Source organism: Cherax quadricarinatus, chromosome 46 (assembly GCF_038502225.1).
Source record: "Cherax quadricarinatus isolate ZL_2023a chromosome 46, ASM3850222v1, whole genome shotgun sequence".
Lineage (NCBI taxonomy): Eukaryota > Metazoa > Arthropoda > Malacostraca > Decapoda > Parastacidae > Cherax > Cherax quadricarinatus.
This window is the reverse complement of record NC_091337.1, coordinates 8,411,164-8,432,559: the sequence shown is the minus strand read 5'-3', so window position 1 is coordinate 8,432,559 and position 21,396 is coordinate 8,411,164. Positions and strand designations below refer to the sequence as shown.

The 21,396-nt window shown below is 39.4% G+C and overlaps 1 protein-coding gene across 1 annotated transcript in view; it reads left to right on the top strand.

Annotated features, from left to right (window-relative positions):
• Positions 1-21,396, top strand: part of Vps13D (vacuolar protein sorting 13D) — a 328,982-nt gene that overhangs the window by 76,198 nt on the left and 231,388 nt on the right. Inside the window, exons 19-21 of the mRNA XM_070094401.1 lie at positions 9,368-9,712; positions 11,468-11,592; positions 13,515-13,635. Of these exons, the coding sequence (XP_069950502.1) occupies positions 9,368-9,712; positions 11,468-11,592; positions 13,515-13,635 (591 nt within the window). The remainder of the gene's footprint in view (positions 1-9,367; positions 9,713-11,467; positions 11,593-13,514; positions 13,636-21,396) is intronic.

Sequence of the window (21,396 nt, the reverse complement as noted above, 5' to 3'; positions counted from 1 at the left end):
GCATTAAAAGAACAAGGGAAGTAACCCCAGAAAAAGACTTGCTACCTCAAGTGCTAATGGAAGGGGATTCCCCTTCTAAACACTAAAAAGATCAACGGTCTCCCCTCCTCCCATCCCATCAATCATCACCAGATCTTCAATAAAGGTAAGAGTCATGTAACTGTGCATGTTTTCTTCAGTTTTTGTGTATTAAAATTAATATTTCATGTGGTAAAATTTTTTTTTCAATACTTTGGGGTGTCTTGCACGGATTAATTTGGTTTCCATTGTTTCTTATGGGGAAAATTAACTTGACTAACGATTATTTCGATTAACGATGAGCTCTCAGGAACGGATTAATATCGCTTGTTGAGGGTCCACTGTATTAGGTACTGAAATTGTACTCAAATTGTCACAAACACATTGACAGGTGAACATTTACACCTGTTTTGGTCATTTACTATTGTCTAGGAATATATACAAAGTATTTATATGTCCCAGCAATATTTTGGATACATGAGAGTACAGAAGAAGAAGAAGGAAGAAGTTCCCTTGAAGCAATGTGTAAGACGAGTGTCAGTGAGAAGCATCCAGGAGGGCAGTGATAAGATGAGATAAGGGATAACATTTGATGGGCACCAGTGAGGGTGCAGAGATAGGATGAGATAGTGCAGAGATAAGATAAGGGATGACATTTGATGAGTGCCACCGAGGGTACAGAGATAAGATAAGGGGTGACATTTAATGAGCTCGTATCTCTCTCTGATTATCTGTCTCTGTTTTGTCTGTCTGCTTGTCTCTTTCTGTCTTTCTGCTTCTCTCTCTCTGTCTCAGAGAGAGCCACTGTGAACCAACAGGTATTCTTATGCACTTCGGATTTTTTAGGTTATCCTAGGTAATTTACACTATGTATAATTGTTATGGAAGGAGAAAAGAGAATATGAATGTGTAAATTCAAGAATTATGTGGATTAAAGTAAAGGTTGGCTGCGAAAAGTAGGTCATATTAAGCGTGTATGCACCTGGAGAAGAGAGGAATGCAGAGGAGAGAGAGAGATTTTGGGAGATGCTAAGTGAATGTATAGGAGCCTTTGAACCAAGTGAGAGAGTAATTGTGGTAGGGGACCTGAATGCTAAAGTAGGAGAAACTTTTAGAGAGGGTGTGGTAGGTAAGTTTGGGGTGCCAGGTGTAAATGATAATGGGAGCCCTTTGATTGAACTTTGTATAGAAAGGGGTTTAGTTATAGGTAATACATATTTTAAGAAAAAGAGGATAAATAAGTATACAAGATATGATGTAGGGCAAAATGACAGTAGTTTGTTGGATTATGTATTGGTAGATAAAAGACTGTTGAGTAGACTTCAGGATGTACATGTTTATAGAGGGGCCACAGATACATCAGATCACTTTATAGTTGTAGCTACACTGAGAGTAAAAGGTAGATGGGATACAAGGAGAATAGAAGCATCAGGGAAGAGAGAGGTGAAGGTTTATAAACTAAAAGAGGAGGCAGTTAGGGTAAGATATAAACAGCTATTGGAGGATAGATGGGCTAATGAGAGCATAGGCAATGGGGTCGAAGAGGTATGGGGTAGGTTTAAAAATGTAGTGTTAGTGTTCAGCAGAAGTTTGTGGTTACAGGAAAGTGGGTGCGGGAGGGAAGAGGAGTGATTGGTGGAATGATGTAAAGAGAGTAGTAAGGGAGAAAAAGTTAGCATATGAGAAGTTTTTACAAAGTAGAAGTGATGCAAGGAGGGAAGAGTATATGGAGAAAAAGAGAGAGGTTAAGAGAGTGGTGAAGCAATGTAAAAAGAGAGCAAATGAGAGAGTGGGTGAGATGTTATCAACAAATTTTGTTGAAAATAAGAAAAAGTTTTGGAGTGAGATTAACAAGTTAAGGAAGCCTAGAGAACAAATGGATTTGTCAGTTAAAAATAGGAGAGGAGAGTTATTAAATGGAGAGTTAGAGGTATTGGGAAGATGGAGGGAATATTTTGAGGAATTGTTAAATGTTGATGAAGATAGGGTTTACAGGTGTTTACAGTATTGGCTAGCGTGACTGGGCTCGGGTGAGAGAAGACGTATGTAGTGTCATCTGCAAAAAGTGTGGGTTTGAGTAATTGCGAAGCATTTGGTAGGTCATTTATATATAGGAGAAAGAGAAGAGGGCCAAGGACACTTCCCTGTGGGACACCAACTGTAATTGGTTGTGCGGAAGAGCTTGCCCCATTTGCGTACACATATTGGCTTCTGTTGCTGAGGTATGACTTGAGGTAGTTGAGGGAGTGCCCTCTTATACCATAGTGTGACAATTTTACGTGGAGCATGTCATGGTCAACTGTATCAAAAGCTTCACGTAAGTCAATGAAGATCCCCAGTGGGACTTCTTTTTTCTCTATTGCAGTGTATATATGTTCTAGCATGTGTATAATAGCATCATTAGTATTTTTATTAGGCCTGAATCCAAATTGGCAGGGGTTGAGTATGTTTTGGGAGATGAGGTAGGAGTAGATTCGTTTATGAATCAATTTTTCGAAGATTTTTTGAGAGAGGGTGTAAATTGGATATTGGCCTATAGTTATTCAACTCTGTTTGGTCTCCTCCTTTATGGATCGGGGTGACCCTTGCTATTTTGAGAACTGTAGGGAAGGTGGAGAATTCAATGGATTTGTTAAAGAGTGTTGCAATGATTGGTGATAGCACTTGTGACACTTTTTTGTATATAAAGGGTGGTAAGGTATTTAAATCTCCTGCCTTGTTTTTTAGTGCGTTGATAATAAGGGAGACTTCGTATGGGTTAGTTGGAGCTAGGAACAGTGTGTTCGGGTAGTTGCCAGTGAGGTAGTCATTTGGTGGGGTATCTGAGCTTGGGATTTTATTGGCAAGGTTTTGTCCTATAGTGGAGAAGAAATCATTGAGTCTGTTTGCTGTTTCTGTTGGTGGGAGTTGGGGTTCATCTGATTTTGCTAATTTTATTAAGCTATTTCGTGATATCTTTTTTGTTCCCAGAATTTCTGATAGGGTTTTCCAGGTCTTTTTTATATCACTTCGTAAGTTGGATAATCTGTTCTCATAATACAATTTTTTTGCCCTTCTTATCAGGCTGGTTAGGATTGACGAGTAACGTTTTGTTTGGTCTCTGGTTATGTGACCCATTCTGTATTGTTTTTCATATCGGTGTTTTGTATTTATGGATTTGAGAAGGCTGGGTGTTAGCCAGGGACTGTTCAGTCTCTTAGTTAAAAGATAAAGAATCACACATAAAGTGGGAGTTGTCACAGTTGCTCTTTGCTGATGACACTGTGCTCTTGGGAGATTCTGAAGAGAAGTTGCAGAGATTGGTGGATGAATTTGGTAGGGTGTGCAAAAGAAGAAAATTAAAAGTGAATACAGGAAAGAGTAAGGTTATGAGGATAACAAAAAGATTAGGTGATGAAAGATTGGATATCAGATTGGAGGGAGAGAGTATGGAGGAGGTGAATGTATTCAGATATTTGGGAGTGGACGTGTCAGTGTCAGCGGATGGGTCTATGAAAGATGAGGTGAATCATAGAATTGATGAGGGGAAAAGGGTGAGTGGTGCACTTAGGAGTCTGTGGAGACAAAGAACTTTGTCCTTGGAGGCAAAGAGGGGAATGTATGAGAGTATAGTTTTACCAATGCTCTTATATGGGTGTGAAGCATGGGTGATGAATGTTGCAGCGAGGAGAAGGCTGGAGGCAGTGGAGATGTCATGTCTGAGGGCAATGTGTGGTGTGAATATAATGCAGAGAATTCGTAGTTTGGAAGTTAGGAGGAGGTGCGGGATTACCAAAACTGTTGTCCAGAGGGCTGAGGAAGGGTTGTTGAGGTGGTTCGGACATGTAGAGAGAATGGAGCGAAACAGAGTGACTTCAAGAGTGTATCAGTCTGTAGTGGAAGGAAGGCGGGGTAGGGGTCGGCCTAGGAAAGGTTGGAGGGAGGGGGTAAAGGAGGTTTTGTGTGCGAGGGGCTTGGACTTACAGCAGGCATGCGTGAGCGTGTTTGATAGGAGTGAATGGAGACAAATGGTTTTTAATACTTGACGTGCTGTTGGAGTGTGAGCAAAGTAACATTTATGAAGGGATTCAGGGAAACCGGCAGGCCGAACTTGAGTCCTGGAGATGGGAAGTACAGTGCCTGCACTCTGAAGGAGGGGTGTTAATGTTGCAGTTTAAAAACTGTAGTGTAAAGCACCCTTCTGGCAAGACAGTGATGGAGTGAATGATGGTGAAAGCTTTTCTTTTTCGGGCCACCCTGCCTTGGTGGGAATCGGCCAGTGTGATAATAAAATAAAATAAAAAATAATTGTATTTGTGTGTACCTGTGAGACATAAAAAGAGATAGAGACAGATAGACATAGAGATAGATAGAGATAGATACAGACCCTAAACTTCGGGTTAACATCACTTTCCTCTTAAAAGGGGAGTGTTAATATGACATTACATCAGTGAATCCTTGGTGTTTGCCGCACTGTTTGCTCTAGCTGGCTCTGAGTTTAACTGGCACTCCCATATTTTTTTAATGTTTTTTTAATATGTTGCACACCGAGTGTTAAGACCAGGCATCTCAGGCCAGTGGAGGCAGGAAAAATAAAACGTATATATATATACGTTTGGGGTGCTAGCGGTAAGAGTGTATATATACGTTTGGACCATTTAGGGGTTAAAACACTTGAAATTTTGGAAAGTTTCCAGACATAATGGGGGGACATGGTGCTCCCGGAGAATGTAAACAAACTGGGTGGGGCGTGGTGACTGTATTAGAAAGTTGGGGGGGGGAAACGTATAGCGAGTTTTGTTCATGATTTGAAATGTCCATATTAGCGGAATGCCGTAAGGCAAAACGCCGTAAAGCAGGGCCCTACTGTATATCAAGGAAAAGATTCTTCACTGATTATGAAATTTCATTAGTCCAGTTATTCTTGATGAGCTATTTGCACTACTCCAGAATGGATTTAGAAATATGAAATGGAAACTGTGCAAGGGAAAATATATACTATTATTATAGAGTGATATAGGGTATCAGCAATTTTTTTTTGCTTGCACTGAATGTAACTTTAAGAGCTCCTGTATTGTTACCAGAGATAATGACTTGTGAAAAGTTTGTGTATCAGAGATATTTTTTTAGTAGTACGTACTTAGCTAAAATTACTTAGACTTAGCAATCTCTTAGAAAAATTGTTATTTATACAGTGGTACCTTGACTTACGAGTTTAATTCATTCCATGACAGCTCGTAACTCGATTTGCTTGTATATCAAATCCATTTTCCTCATTGAAATTAATTGAAATGCCATTAATCTGTTCCAGTCCCCAAAAAACCACCCCAGTTTTTTTGTTATGGGTTTTTTAAATAAGAAAAATGTATTCATAAATAAGAAATATTGTATAAAAACATAATATAACATAATACAGGTCTCCCTAAACATTCGCATTTTCCACTTTCGCAGGCTTTGAACATTCGCGAATTCCCAGCTGCCCAGTCATATTTAAAATGTGTCATTACACATGTTAGGAATTGTGGCAGTGGCAGAGTTTCTTTGGAGATAGGACAAGATAGTTCTTTAATATGACACTAATAACAACTCTATGGCTTATTTATCTATCACAATTCATCTAATATGACATAAACAATATTAATAACATAGAAACATGACATATACTCTAGAATGAATAAAATACGTCATTAAGTATGTCACGAGTATTGCTGTGTTGTTGTTGGGTGTATAAGGGCCACTGAGAGCATAAGCTGTACATAGTGGTGGTGGAGGCGGCAGCAGAGGCGGTAGAAACTAGAGACGGCGGTGTTGTCAGTCACCCTATGTAACTCCAACAACATTGGAGGAGTTAGATTTGTGCTATCCTTTTTCTATCTATTAATCACATAACTTACTTGCTATACTGTTAATGCTACACTTTGTCGCTGGCCGGCGCTATAGCCTATATCGACTCATGCTGATTTAGTATTGTACATATCATAGAATCACTGAAGAAGGCACATTCTCCCCTCTCTCTTCCTCCTCCACTTTGGTATTCTGCTACGAGTTCTTTCTTGAATTCTATAGTTTTTCTCACCTTCTTTACCAAAGGGCTGTCACTAGTACAATATTTTACAATGTTTTCTTGTGTTTATGATTGTTCATGGTTCAGTAGGTTAAGGAGGCAGTATTGTTAGGCTAAGTAAATGCTATTATTATATTTCCCTACAATATACAGTGGTCCTCCGCTTTTCGTAGTTCCCGGCAATCGTAAAATTCGCCAATCATAGAGGTATTTTCATATAAACATGGACTCGCTTTTCATAGGTTGACTCGCGAGTCATAGTTCATCCGGGACGCGTACCCATGGCGTGAGCCAGGGCGGCAGCCAGTCTGGCATTGTTTACCAGTGAGCGAAGGTCCCCTCACGTGCTCCAGCGAAATATTTCATAATATTCCATTTATTTTAGTGCTTGCAAGTACTAAATAAGCTACCATGGCTCCAAAGAAAGCTCCTAGTGCCAAGCCTGTGGTAAAGAAGGTGAGAAATACGATTGAATTTAAGAAAACCATCATTGAACAATATGAAAGTGGTACAAGTGTGGCCGAACTGTCCAGGATGTATAAGAAACCCTACACAACCTTATGTTCCATAGTGGCCAAGAAAAATGAAATAAAGGATGCTGTTGTTGCAAAGGGAGTAACTATGCTGACAAAAATGAGATCATCAGTACTGGAAGAGGTTGAGAAGTTATTATTGGTGTGGATAAATGAGAAACAATTAGCAGGAGATACTCTTATGACTTCGTTTATTTGTGAAAAGGCTAGGCAGTTGCATGAAGATTTGGTAAAGAAATTGCCTGCAAATAGTGGTGAAGTGAGTGAATTTAAGGCCAGCAAAGGCTGGTTTGAGAGATTTAAGAACCGTACTGGCATACACAGTGTGGTAAGGCATGGTGAGGCTGCCAGTTCGGACCACAAGGCGGCTGAAAAATATGTGCATGAATTCCAGGAGTACATAGAGGCTGAAGGACTGAAACCTGAACAAGTGTTCAATTGTGACGAGACAGGCCTCTTTTGGAAGAAAATGCCAAGGAGGACCTTCATTACACAAGAGGAAAAGGCAATGCCAGGACACAAGCCTATGAAAGACAGGCTGACGCTAATGTTCTGTGCTAATGCTAGTGGGGATTTCAAAGTGAAGCCATTACTAGTGTACCATTCTGAAAATCCTGGAGTGTTCAGGAAAAACAATGTTATGAAGAGTAAATTGTGTGTGTTTTGGAAATCTAATAGTAAGGCATGGGTCACGAGGGAAATTTTTTGTCGAGTGGTTCAATGAAGTGTTTGGCCCTAGTGTGAAGGAGTATCTCCTGGAAAAGAAATTGGATCTCAAGTGCCTGCTAGTAATGGACAATGCACCTGCTCATCCTCCAAACTTGGATGACCTAATTTTCGAGGAGTTTGGGTTCATCACAGTAAAGTTCTTGCCCCCGAATACCACTCCTCTCCTCCAACCCATGGACCAGTAGGTTATTGCAAACTTTTAAAAACTCTACACAAAAGCAATGTTTCACAGGTGCTTGACTGTGACCACAGACACTCACTTGACCCTAAGGGAATTTTGGAGAGAACACTTCAGCATCCTCCACTGCATATCCCTTATAGGTATGGCTTGGGAGGGAGTGACTACCAGGACTTTGAACTCTGCCTGGAGAAAATTGTGGCCAGATTGTGTTGACAAGAGGGATTTTGAAGAAATTGGGACTGACCCTAATGAGCCTATGTCTGTTGTAAAATCAATTGTGGCACTGGGGAGTTCCATGGGGTTGGATGTGAGTTTGGAGGATGTGGAAGAATTAGTGGAAGACCACAATGAAGAGCTCACCACTGAGGAGCTGCAAGAGCTTCAGCAGGAAGAGCAACACATCGCAGCTCAGAATCTTGCTGCAGAGGAGGAGGAAGAGAGATGGAAGAAGGTGCCTTCTTCAGAAATTAAAGAGATTTTTACTATGTGGGGTAAGATGGAAAGCTTTATGGAGAAACATCACCCTAACAAGGTTGTTGCAAGCCAGGTTGGCAACATGTACAGTGACAAAGTCTTGGGCCATTTTAGGGAAGTGTTAAAGAGATGCCAGAAACAGAGCTCTCTTCACAGTTATTTTGTGAGACAGGACTCCAGTGACTCTCAAGGTGGTCCTAGTGGCATTAAGAAACAGAGAAGAGAAGCAACCCCAGAAAAGCAAATGGTACCTGAGGTGTTGATGGAAGGGGATTCCCCTTCCAAACTATAAACAATCCACTCTCCTCCTCCAGTCTCCCATACACTAAGAAGAATCTCCAATAAAGGTAAGTGTTATGCTGTTAATGTTTCATTCATCATTTCCCATTGTATTGTTTATGTACTACATGCATATTTCATGTTAAAAATTTTTTTGTTTTTTTAATACTTCTGGGTGTCAGGAACGGATTAATTGTATTTACATTATTTCTTATGGGGAAAATTGATTCGTAAATCGTAAATTTCGTTTATAGTAACGGCTCCAGGAACGGATTAATTATGAACAACGAGGGACCACTGTATTTGTGCACCAAACATTTGCGATTTTTCAACATTCGCAAGGTCCTTGATCCCCTAACCCTCATGAATGTGCCAGGAGACCTGTAAAAGAGAATGTAAAGAAATAAACTGGTTTTATAAAGTGTATTTACCTTGGAGATCAGGAACCGTCTGTGAACGCTTTCGTCGGCGGAATTCCTGAGTCTTGAGGGGCAGGAGAAAATACCTCAATATAATGCTAATATCAACTCTATGGCTTATTTATCTATCAGAATTGATCTAATATGACATAGCAAACACTATAAATAGCATAGTAATATGATGTATACTCTAGAATGAATAAAATAGCCCATAATATGGCAAGTGTCCAGGACCAGTTCGAGCATATAAAATCATTACTACTGCTTTCTATAACGTGTTCTTTGGCCCTGGGTAAGAGAAAGCAGAGTTTTTGAAAGGCTAACAGCACTAGATCACTAGTTTCATAAGGAAAACACTAACTTATTTCATGAAGCCTACTATTGATTATTGAAGTAAATTCAATAATATTGACAGGAATCATAAAAAAATGATTGTTCTACAATTGGCTTGTGAAATATTGGAAATATTCCAAATATTTTGGGGATTGTGTGAGAGTAAAGGGCAAGATATTCTGCAAATGTACTTTGCTTTTAAGCTGATGACAATTTTTTTTTTTTTCATTTGGTATTGCATAAATTTTACTGTACTCTAGAATGAATATTTTTCTTGGGAAAGATAAGAATATTCCATTTAATCATTGGAAGGAATCAATTAATATTTAGCTAACCTTAATCTTTGACTATTTTCCAGCCAATCAAGAAACAGTAGTGGAACTAGTGGGCTTTATCCATCAATTATTCCCACATCAACCTTCCTCTGTCATACCTCGTATGCATCCTCATCTTTCTGCATCTGCTGTCCCTGCCACACCCACTACTTCTGTTTCACCAGGGAAAGAGGATGTAGGTAGTGTCTCTCAGACAACAAGCATGCATCAAGCAGCTCCAGAAAAGAATCCAATTCGAGCTGAAGTCAGCTTTGATTTCCATAAGTTAAATGTTCTTCTGCTGCGAGGAGTATACAAAGATAAAGATCTAGTGGGACGAAAAGTTGGAACTGCAGTTCTCTTGGATGCCAAGATACAGGCTACTGTTGGTGAGTGGATTTGTATTTTCTGGGCTTTCAAGTGGGGAGTTGTTACAAAAAATTAAGTAAAAAGGAAAACATAGGAGGACTTTTCATGTAAATTGCTGGATGAATGTTCAGTAAAAGCAAGAAGGTACATACTTTGTGTTGTATCAGATATATACACTACTTCTCCATGGGGAAGTGGAACAGAATTCTTCCTCTGTAAGCCATGCGTGTCGTAAAAGGTGACTAAAATGCCGGGAACAAGGGACTAGTAACTCCTCCTCCTGTATATATTATTAAATTTGAAAAGAGAAACTTTCGTTTTTCTTTTTGGGCCACCCTGCCTTGGTGGGATACGGCTGGTTTGTTGAAAGAAGAAGACATACACTACTTTAGCTAAGAGTTGCAGACTTGATGGAAAGGTTAAAATGTTTTCATGTACTACATCCCATTTTTATTCACTTCATCTTGCTTTCTCCAGGACCTATGAATGCAGAATGTATTTCTTTCTTTTTCTCAAGAGCCTTTTCAACCTCTTGTGTGTGCAATGGAAATTTTCTGAGGGGTCTTGTGTGTTTATATAAAAGCACTTTCACTTAAGTTTACTCTTGACTTGAGTTCCATGCTGGGCATTTGCTGAGGAGAAAAGCATCAAGCAAAATAGGTCCAGGCTTATGATAATGTGTGACCCTGACTACAATCTAGAAATGAGGGGGAATTTGCTCTGCTGGTAGTGTTGAGTTTTCCTCCAGGGCTCAAGAATGAATTATGAGGATAGGCTACAGTACAAAGGAGCTGAATCTGACAGTCTTGGAGAGGAGGAAAAATTAGGAAAGGCTTGATTTCAACTTACACATTCTTAAGAAGAATTGACAGGGTAGACAGAGATACACTGCTTGAAGCTTGAGTTCATGGACGAGGGAACACATATGACATCTAGAGACCATGATCAATAGGGAAATTAACACTACAGTGTTTCTTGGTGGTTGATGATTTGGATGAAATAGATGTGGTGGAGGTAATCCCATACACAGTATCAAGAATTAGTTCAAGAAGACCAAAATCCAGTAAAGGTCAGTAAGGAAAGCTTGAGCTGTGGTGCATCTCAGCATTCACTGATACAAGTTGGACAGTAAAATTTACAAAGTTAACCATGTTTGATACCGCTCACTCAGTTATATTGAACATAAAGCTATAATTGCATCTGATACATGCTAAGAATTAAACAGTTACTTTCTGTTAGGTGCCAGGATGTAATTATTTAGGTGAATGAGTAAATCACAATGCATATTTTTAGTTTTGTGTGTATTCTAGTACAGTATTAACCATAACCTCAGCTCCTCATACATGTTTAAGTTTGTCATAAAAGGCTTTACACAGAAAATAAAAAATGGAACAAAAGTAAATGAGCCATATCAAATTAACAACTTTAAAATTGACTGGAACCATGGCTATCACCACAAAAAAATGGACTATACTGTAATGCAGTATTATACGGAGTACGCTGAAAATTGGCTATACCAGGATCATACTTATATTTAAGAGAATTAGAACTAGAGGAGGGGTAGCAGTAATATGAAGTGATCAATTATGGAAAGCAAAGATGGAATAAAAGTGCATGAGTTCAAGAATTATGCATCTAAAATGTAAAACTAATGTACAAGCTTTTTTTTTTTTTTTTAAGTAGTGCACTAGTGATTAGTAATTCTTCAGCTGGGTACCATTAAATTTGAATTGTATGTCACTTTTTCATATTTACATTTCCTTTTCTTGCAACAGACAGTGATATTCTAACAGTTGAAGGCTCGCTAGGAGGATTCCAGGTTCGAGATGTTACCCCAGAAGGAAACAAGTATCAGTGCATCATCAGTGTTGGCCAGGATCCTGTAGTTGAACCCTCACAGGTAAACAGCTGTATATCAGTTTACACATTTATTTACTTTATAATAAACTAGAATTTGATTGTGTAATATCTGCCAGTTATAAGCAAATCCTGGGAAAATTTGACAGGTTTCTTATTTTTATGTAGTTATGTATTCATTTTTATGAACATACATCTTCCTCACAGTGTCCTGTCTTCTGCAGTTCGAGTAGGTTATGCACACACTACTTCCTTTTGGAGCACATTCCAACTGTCTAGCACTGTATTTGTAAGGAAATACTTTTTAGTGATTTTTCTGCTATATGTAAGTTAATAAATGCTGTAAAGAGTTTTTATGAGGATAGTGAGGCTCAGGTTAGGGTGTGTAGAAGAGAGGGAGAATACTTCCCGGTAAAAGTAGGTCTTAGACAGGGATGTGTAATGTCACCATGGTTGTTTAATATATTTATAGATGGGGTTGTAAAGGAAGTAAATGCTAGGGTGTTCGGGAGAGGGGTGGGATTAAATTTTGGGGAATCAAATTCAAAATGGGAATTGACACAGTTACTTTTTGCTGATGATACTGTGCTTATGGGAGATTCTAAAGAAAAATTGCAAAGGTTAGTGGATGAGTTTGGGAATGTGTGTAAAGGTAGAAAGTTAAAAGTGAACATAGAAAAAGTAAGGTGATGAGGGTATCAAATGATTTAGATAAAGAAAAATTGGATATCAAATTGGGGAGGAGGAGTATGGAAGAAGTGAATGTTTTCAGATACTTGGGAGTTGACGTGTCAGCAGATGGATTTATGAAGGATGAGGTTAATCATAGAATTGATGAGGGAAAAAAGGTGAGTGGTGCATTGAGGTATATGTGGAGTCAAAAAACGTTATCTATGGAGGCAAAGAAGGGAATGTATGAAAGTATAGTAGTACCAACACTCTTATATGGGTGTGAAGCTTGGGTGGTAAATGCAGCAGCGAGGAGACGGATGGAGGCAGTGGAGATGTGCTGTTTAAGGGCAATGTGTGGTGTAAATATTATGCAGAAAATTCGGAGTGTGGAAATTAGGAAAAGGTGTGGAGTTAATAAAAGTATTAGGCAGAAGAGGGGTTGTTGAGGTGGTTTGGTCATTTAGAGAGAATGGATCAAAGTAGAATGACATGGAAAGCATATAAATCTATAGGGGAAGGAAGGCGGGGTAGGGGTCGTCCTCGAAAGGGTTGGAGAGAGGGGGTAAAGGAGGTTTTGTGGGCAAGGGGCTTGGACTTCCAGCAAGCGTGCGTGAGCGTGTTAGATAGGAGTGAATGGAGACGAATGGTACTTGGGACCTGACGATCTGTTGGAGTGTGAGCAGGGTAATATTTAGTGAAGGGATTCAGGGAAACCGGTTACTTTCATATAGTCGGACTTGAGTCCTGGAAATGGGAAGTACAATGCCTGCACTTTAAAGGAGGGGTTTGGGATATTGGGAGTTTGGAGGGATATGTTGTGTATCTTTATATGTGTATGCTTCTAAACTGTGTATTCTGAGCACCTCTGCAAAAACAGTGATAATGTGCGAGTGTGGTGAAAGTGTTGAATGATGATGAAAGTATTTTCTTTTGGGGATTTTCTTTCTTTTTTGGGTCGCCCTGCCTTGGTGGGAGACGGCCGACATGTTGAAAAAAAAAAAAAAAATTTTTTTTAAGTATAAGAGGAAGTAACATGCCTGTAGTGTGCAATCATTTTGTGGACCACAAGAGTAGCTGAACTGGATCTTTAAGTCCTAACATTGGTAGATATCCACAAGTATGAATAGGTTCCAGATTTCTGCAGTAGATTATGCAGGATTGCTTGGTCACTTAAGTCAGCTCTCTGCATGAATGTACATACATAAATTAAATGGTCAGGACTTCTCTGCCAAGCAGGAAGACTTTAACTATAACTTGAACTAAAACAGCTAATGAAAAAAATTTTCTTTTCAGGATCCGTTTTCTCGACTGAGCAGTGATATCTATCGGTCATACTCAACCTCAGAAAATACAGTTCGGGCATTCAGCTTTACTATTATCCGTCCACTTGCATTCTCCACTCCAGTTTCACAAAGTACGTGTTCGAACTTCAGTATATCGTATTTGTCTTATTATCATTTGTTAGTTTATTTATATATTAGGAGTATGGAAGAAGTGAATGTTTTCAGATACTTGGGAGTTGACGTGTCAGCGGATGGATTTATGAAGGATGAGGTTAATCATAGAATTGATGAGGGGGAAAAAGGTGATTGGTGCATTGAGGTATGTGTGGAGACAAAAAACGTTACCTATGGAGGCAAAGAAGGGAATGTATGAAAGTATAGTAGTACCAACACACTTATATGGGTGTGAAGCTTGAGTTGTGAATGCAGCAGCGAGGAGGCGGTTGGAGGCAGTGGAGATGTCCTGTCTAAGGGCAATGTGTGGTGTAAATATTATGCAGAAAATTTGGAGTGTGGAAATTAGGAGAAGGTGTGGAGTTAATAAAAGTATTAGTCAGAGGGCTGAAGAAGGGTTGTTGAGGTGGTTTGGTCATTTAGAGAGAATGGATCAAAGTAGAATGACATGGATAGCATTTAAATCTGTAGTGGAAGGAAGGCAGGGTAGGGGTCATCCTCAAAAAGGTTGGAAGGAAGGGGTAAGGGAGATTTTGTGGAAGTCCAAGCCCCTCGGCTTGGACTTCCAGCAGGCGTGCATGAGCTTGTTCGATAGGAGTGAATGGAGACGAATGGTATTTGGGATCTGACGATCTGTTGGAGTGTGAGCAGGGTAATATTTAGTGAAGGGATTCAGGGAAACCGGTTATTTTTGTATAGCCGGAGTTGAGTCCTGGAAATGGGAAGTACAATGCCTGCACTCTAAAGGAGGGGTTCGGGATATTAGCAGTTTAGAGGGATATGTTGTGAATCTTTATACGTATATGCTTCTAAACTGTTGTGTTCTGAACACCTCTTCAAAAACAGTGATTATGTGTGAGTGATGTGAAAGTGTTGAATGATGATGAATGATGATGGGGATTTTCTTTTTGGGTCACTCTGCATCGGTGGGAGACGACCGACTTGTTAAAAAAAAAAAAATTATATAAAATATGAAATAACTTTTAAAAACACTTGAAATTTTGGAGTTTCCAGTCATAATGGAGAGACTTTGTGATTACGGATCCCACAGAGAATGTAAAACCGGGTGGGGCGCGGTGACCGTATTAGAAAGTCAGGTGGGGGAGCCGTATAACGAGTTTTGGTTATAATTTGAAATGACCGTATTAGCGGAATGCCATAAAGCAAAACGCCGTAAAGCGGGGCCCTACTGTATATACTTCTAAACTGTTGTATTCTGGGCACCTGCAAAAACAGTGATAATGTGTGAGTGAGGTGAAAGAGTTGAATGATGATGAAAGTATTTTATTTTTGGGGATTTTCTTTCTTTTTTAGGTCACCCTGCCTTGGTGGGAGATGGCTGACTTGTTAAAAAAAAAAAAACATTTTGCCTCGGCTAACGCTAAAAAACTCGCCTAACGATATTCGTTCTCGGGTACCAATTAATATCGTTAGGTGAGGGTCCACTGTATTACTTCTATTCTATCGATTGAGCACAAGAAATCGCCAAGTCAACAGTTTCAACTACAAAATAAAGTGATTGGAAATTGGTAATTTGGCCAATTTAACACAAAGTTCAAAATATTCCAATTTCAAAATAGGGTCCAGAATAAACAATGTAGGTATTCCTGGCACTAAACTAATATTTCCACTGTTCATTAGTTACATTTTGAGGCTTTACAAATGAATTCCATTTTGATTTTTTATTCACATAATGAATTTTTATTCAAACCAAAAAATAGAAGATTTACTGTATACATATATCATCACCACATTTGTGAATGTATATTAGACCCACCAGCTGGCATGTATTAGACGTGTGAGGTTGTTTACTCTTCAACGTCGGCAAAAAATTAACATTTCCGCTACTTTGAGCTCAGTTTCAAGCCATTTCCAGTGCTAAAACCAATCAAAATCATCTCAATTTTTGTAATATGTTTTCCATTCTATCAAATGAGACCAAGAAATCACAAATACAACTATATAAAACATAGGAAAAAACACTGCAAAGTCGCTGTTTTAATCGAAAATCACGGTCTCAGTTTTTTTTCTCTCATTATGCACTGTGCGCTGCAGGATTTGTGTTATGTGGTGCACACATACCACATAGATATATTCTCTCATATCTAGGCCCAAATTTACCACTCACAGCTTATCAGAGTGAGCTGAGCTCATGGCGTAGATCTACGGTTTGGACCCTGAACGTAAAGCTGTAGATCTACGGCACGGACCCTGAAAGAGTTAATGAAGGGATTCAGGGAAACCGGTTATTTTTATATAGCCGGACTTGAGTCCTGGAAATGGGAAGTACAATGCCTGCACTTTAAAGGAGGGGTTTGGAATATTGGCAATTTGGAGGGATATGTTGTGTATCTTTATACATATATGTTTATAAACTGTTGTATTCTGAGCACCTCTGCAAAAACAGTGATTATGTGTGAGTGAGGTGAAAGTGTTGAATGATGATGAAAGTAAAGTGGACCCCCGGTTTACGATATTATTTCATTCCAGAAGTACGTTCAGGTGCTAGTACTGAACGAATTTGTTCCCGTAAGGAATATTGTGAATTAGATTAGTCCATTTCAGACCCCCAAACTTACACGTACAAACGCACCTATATAAATACACTTACATAATTGGTCGCATTGGGAGGTGATCGTAAACCGGGGGTCCACTGTATTATCTTTTTGGAGATTTTCTTATTTTTTGGGTCACCCTGCCTCGGTGGGAGACGGCCGACTTGTTAGCCCTTAAACGGTCCAAACAGATCGACGTTCAAATTCGTAGTGCTACAAAAGTAGATCTACTTTTTTTTTACATATTTTCAAATACGTATAACAAAAAAAAATGTAGATAAAAGTTTTTTTACACTTTTTCAAATGTAAAACAAAAAAGAAGATCTACATTTTTTTACATACTTTCAGATGTTGAAAAAACATATATATACGTTTGGACCATTTAAGTGTTAAAAAAAAAAAATATTTTATTAACATAATGGCCATTTCTCACCATCACTGTCTTGCCAGAGGCATGTTTACACTATAGTTGTAAAACTGCAACATTAACACCCCTTGAGAGTGCTGGCACTGTACTTCCCATCTCCAGGAATCAAGTCCAGCCTGCTGGTTTCCCTGAATTTATATTTATTATTTATTTTATTATCACACCGGCCGATTCCCACCAAGGCAGGGTGGCCCGAAAAAGAAAAACTTTCACCATCATTCACTCCATCACTGTCTTGCCAGAAGGGTGCTTTACACTACAGTTTTTAAACTGCAACATTAACACCCCTCCTTCAGAGTGCAGGCACTGTACTTCCCATCTCCAGGACTCAAGTCCGGCCTGCCGGTTTCCCTGAATCCCTTCATAAATGTTACTTTGCTCACACTCCAACAGCACGTCAAGTATTAAAAACCATTTGTCTCCATTCACTCCTATCAAACACGCTCACGCACGCCTGCTGGAAGTCCAAGCCCCTCGCACACAAAACCTCCTTTACCCCCTCCCTCCAACCTTTCCTAGGCCGACCCCTACCCCGCCTTCCTTCCACTACAGACTGATACACTCTTGAAGTCATTCTGTTTCGCTCCATTCTCTCTACATGTCCGAACCACCTCAACAACCCTTCCTCAGCCCTCTGGACAACAGTTTTGGTAATCCCGCACCTCCTCCTAACTTCCAAACTACGAATTCTCTGCATTATATTCACACCACACATTGCCCTCAGACATGACATCTCCACTGCCTCCAGCCTTCTCCTCGCTGCAACATTCATCACCCACGCTTCACACCCATATAAGAGCGTTGGTAAAACTATACTCTCATACATTCCCCTCTTTGCCTCCAAGGACAAAGTTCTTTGTCTCCACAGACTCCTAAGTGCACCACTCACTCTTTTTCCCTCATCAATTCTATGATTCACCTCATCTTTCATAGACCCATCCACTGACACGTCCACTCCGAAATATCTGAATACGTTCACCTCCTCCATACTCTCTCCCTCCAATCTGATATTCAATCTTTCATCACCTAATCTTTTTGTTATCCTCATAACCTTACTCTTTCCTGTATTCACCTTTAATTTTCTTCTTTTGCACACCCTACCAAATTCATCCACCAATCTCTGCAACTTCTCTTCAGAATCTCCCAAGAGCACAGTGTCATCAGCAAAGAGCAGCTGTGACAACTCCCACTTTGTGTGTGATTCTTTATCTTTTAACTCCACGCCTCTTGCCAAGACCCTCGCATTTACTTCTCTTACAACCCCATCTATAAATATATTAAACAACCACGGTGACATCACACATCCTTGTCTAAGGCCTACTTTTACTGGGAAAAAATTTCCCTCTTTCCTACATACTCTAACTTGAGCCTCACTATCCTCGTAAAAACTCTTCACTGCTTTCAGTAACCTACCTCCTACACCATACACTTGCAACATCTGCCACATTGCCCCCCTATCCACCCTGTCATACGCCTTTTCCAAATCCATAAATGCCACAAAGACCTCTTTAGCCTTATCTAAATACTGTTCACTTATATGTTTCACTGTAAACACCTGGTCCACACACCCCCTACCTTTCCTAAAGCCTCCTTGTTCATCTGCTATCCTATTCTCCGTCTTACTCTTAATTCTTTCAATTATAACTCTACCATACACTTTACCAGGTACACTCAACAGACTTATCCCCCTATAATTTTTGCACTCTCTTTTATCCCCTTTGCCTTTATACAAAGGAACTATGCATGCTCTCTGCCAATCCCTAGGTACCTTACCCTCTTCCATACATTTATTAAATAATTGCACCAACCACTCCAAAACTATATCCCCACCTGCTTTTAACATTTCTATCTTTATCCCATCAATCCCGGCTGCCTTACCCCCTTTCATTTTACCTACTGCCTCACGAACTTCCCCCACACTCACAACTGGCTCTTCCTCACTCCTACAAGATGTTATTCCTCCTTGCCCTATACACGAAATCACAGCTTCCCTATCTTCATCAACATTTAACAATTCCTCAAAATATTCCTTCCATCTTCCCAATACCTCTAACTCTCCATTTAATAACTCTCCTCTCCTATTTTTAACTGACAAATCCATTTGTTCTCTAGGCTTTCTTAACTTGTTAATCTCACTCCAAAACTTTTTCTTATTTTCAACAAAATTTGTTGATAACATCTCACCCACTCTCTCATTTGCTCTCTTTTTACATTGCTTCACCACTCTCTTAACTTCTCTCTTTTTCTCCATATACTCTTCCCTCCTTGCATCACTTCTACTTTGTAAAAACTTCTCATATGCTAACTTTTTCTCCCTTACTACTCTCTTTACATCATCATTCCACCAATCGCTCCTCTTCCCTCCTGCACCCACTTTCCTGTAACCACAAACTTCTGCTGAACACTCTAACACTACATTTTTAAACCTACCCCATACCTCTTCGACCCCATTGCCTATGCTCTCATTAGCCCATCTATCCTCCAATAGCTGTTTATATCTTACCCTAACTGCCTCCTCTTTTAGTTTATAAACCTTCACCTCTCTCTTCCCTGATGCTTCTATTCTCCTTGTATCCCATCTACCTTTTACTCTGTGTAGCTACAACTAGAAAGTGATCTGATATATCTGTGGCCCCTCTATAAACATGTACATCCTGAAGTCTACTCAACAGTCTTTTATCTACCAATACATAATCCAACAAACTACTGTCATTTCGCCCTACATCATATCGTGTATACTTATTTATCCTCTTTTTCTTAAAATATGTATTACCTATAACTAAACCCCTTTCTATACAAAGTTCAATCAAAGGGCTCCCATTATCATTTACACCTGGCACCCCAAACTTACCTACCACACCCTCTCTAAAAGTTTCTCCTACTTTAGCATTCAAGTCCCCTACCACAATTACTCTCTCACTTGGTTCAAAGGCTCCTATACATTCACTTAACATCTCCCAAAATCTCTCTCTCTCCTCTGCATTCCTCTCTTCTCCAGGTGCATACACGCTTATTATGACCCACTTCTCGCATCCAACCTTCACTTTAATCCACATAATTCTTGAATTTACACATTCATATTCTCTTTTCTCCTTCCATAACTGATCATTTAACATTACTGCTACCCCTTCCTTTGCTCTAACTCTCTCTGATACTCCAGATTTAATCCCATTTATTTCCCCCCACTGAAACTCTCCTACCCCCTTCAGCTTTGTTTCGCTTAGGGCCAGGACGTCCAACTTCTTTTCATTCATAACATCAGCAATCATCTGTTTCTTGTCATCCGCACTACATCCACGCACATTTAAGCAACCCAGTTTTATAAAGTTTTTCTTCTTCTCTTTTTTAGTAATTGTATACAGGAGAAGGGGTTACTAGCCCATTGCTCCCGGCATTTTAGTCGCCTCATACGACACGCATGGCTTACGGAGGAAAGATTCTTTTCCACTTCCCCATGGACAATAGAAGAAATAAAAAAGAACAAGAGCTATTTAGAAAAAGGAGAAAAACCTAGATGTATGTATATATATATATGCATGTGCGTGTCTGTGAAGTGTGACCAAAGTGTAAGTAGGAGTAGCAAGATATCCCTGTTATCTTAGCGTGTTTATGAGACAGAAAAAGAAACCAGCAATCCTACCATCATGCAAAACAGTTACAGGTTTTTGTTTCACAGTCATCTGGCAGGACGGTAGTACTTCCCTGGGTGGTTGCTGTCTACCAACCTACTACCTACTTTATATTTATATTTATATTTATATTTATATTAATGTTTTAAATAATGTATAGCTTTTATCTTTTCTGATAGGTCATTTCAAATTTTGGGCAATTTATTTGCATAGTTTCTACAGATTCACTCGTTTGCATAGACTGTTACTGGAAGAGTATTATGTTTACATTAGCATTACAGTTCAAGGTCTTGAAGAGATAGTGAATAAGAGCATTCATGACTATGTATTTTGTATCTTTTTTAGGTTTAAAGCTTTGAATAAGGATGTGTCTGTTTCTAGAGTTTAATAAAGAATTGTGATAGCTGTCATAATGTCTTTTACTGTGTTATTAGTTTGAGGAAGTTTGCAGTTTGGGATCCCCATACACACAAATGAAATATGGAGACGGCTGACTTGTTGAAAAAAAAAAAGTGTAGTAAAGGGTAATTAATGTAGAGCAAGGTGCATAGTGGCGATTTTTTTTTTTTTTTCAACAAGTTGGCCGTCTCCCACCGAGGCAGGGTGACCCAAAAAGAAAGAAAATCCCCTAAAAGAAAATACTTTCGTTATCATTCAACACTTTTACCTCACTCACACATAATCACTGTTTTTGCAGAGGCGCTCAGAACACAACAGTTTAGAAGCATATACAGGAGGGCCCCGCTTTACGGTGTTTCACTTTACGGCATTCCGCTAATACGGTCATTTCAAATTATGACCAAAACTCGCTATACGGCTCCCCCCACCTGACTTTCTAATACCGTCACCGCGCCCCACCCTGTTTGTTTACATTCTTTGTGAGCTCAGTAAGCACTAAGTCTCTCCATTTTGTCTGGAAACTCCAAAATTTCAAATGTTTTTAAAAGTTATTTCATATTTTATATTTATTATTTTTTATTATCACACTGGCCGATTCCCACCAAGGCAGGGTGGCCCGAAAATCCATAAATGCAATAAAAACTTCCCTACCTTTATCTAAATACTGTTCACATATATGCTTCAATGTAAACACTTGATCTACACATC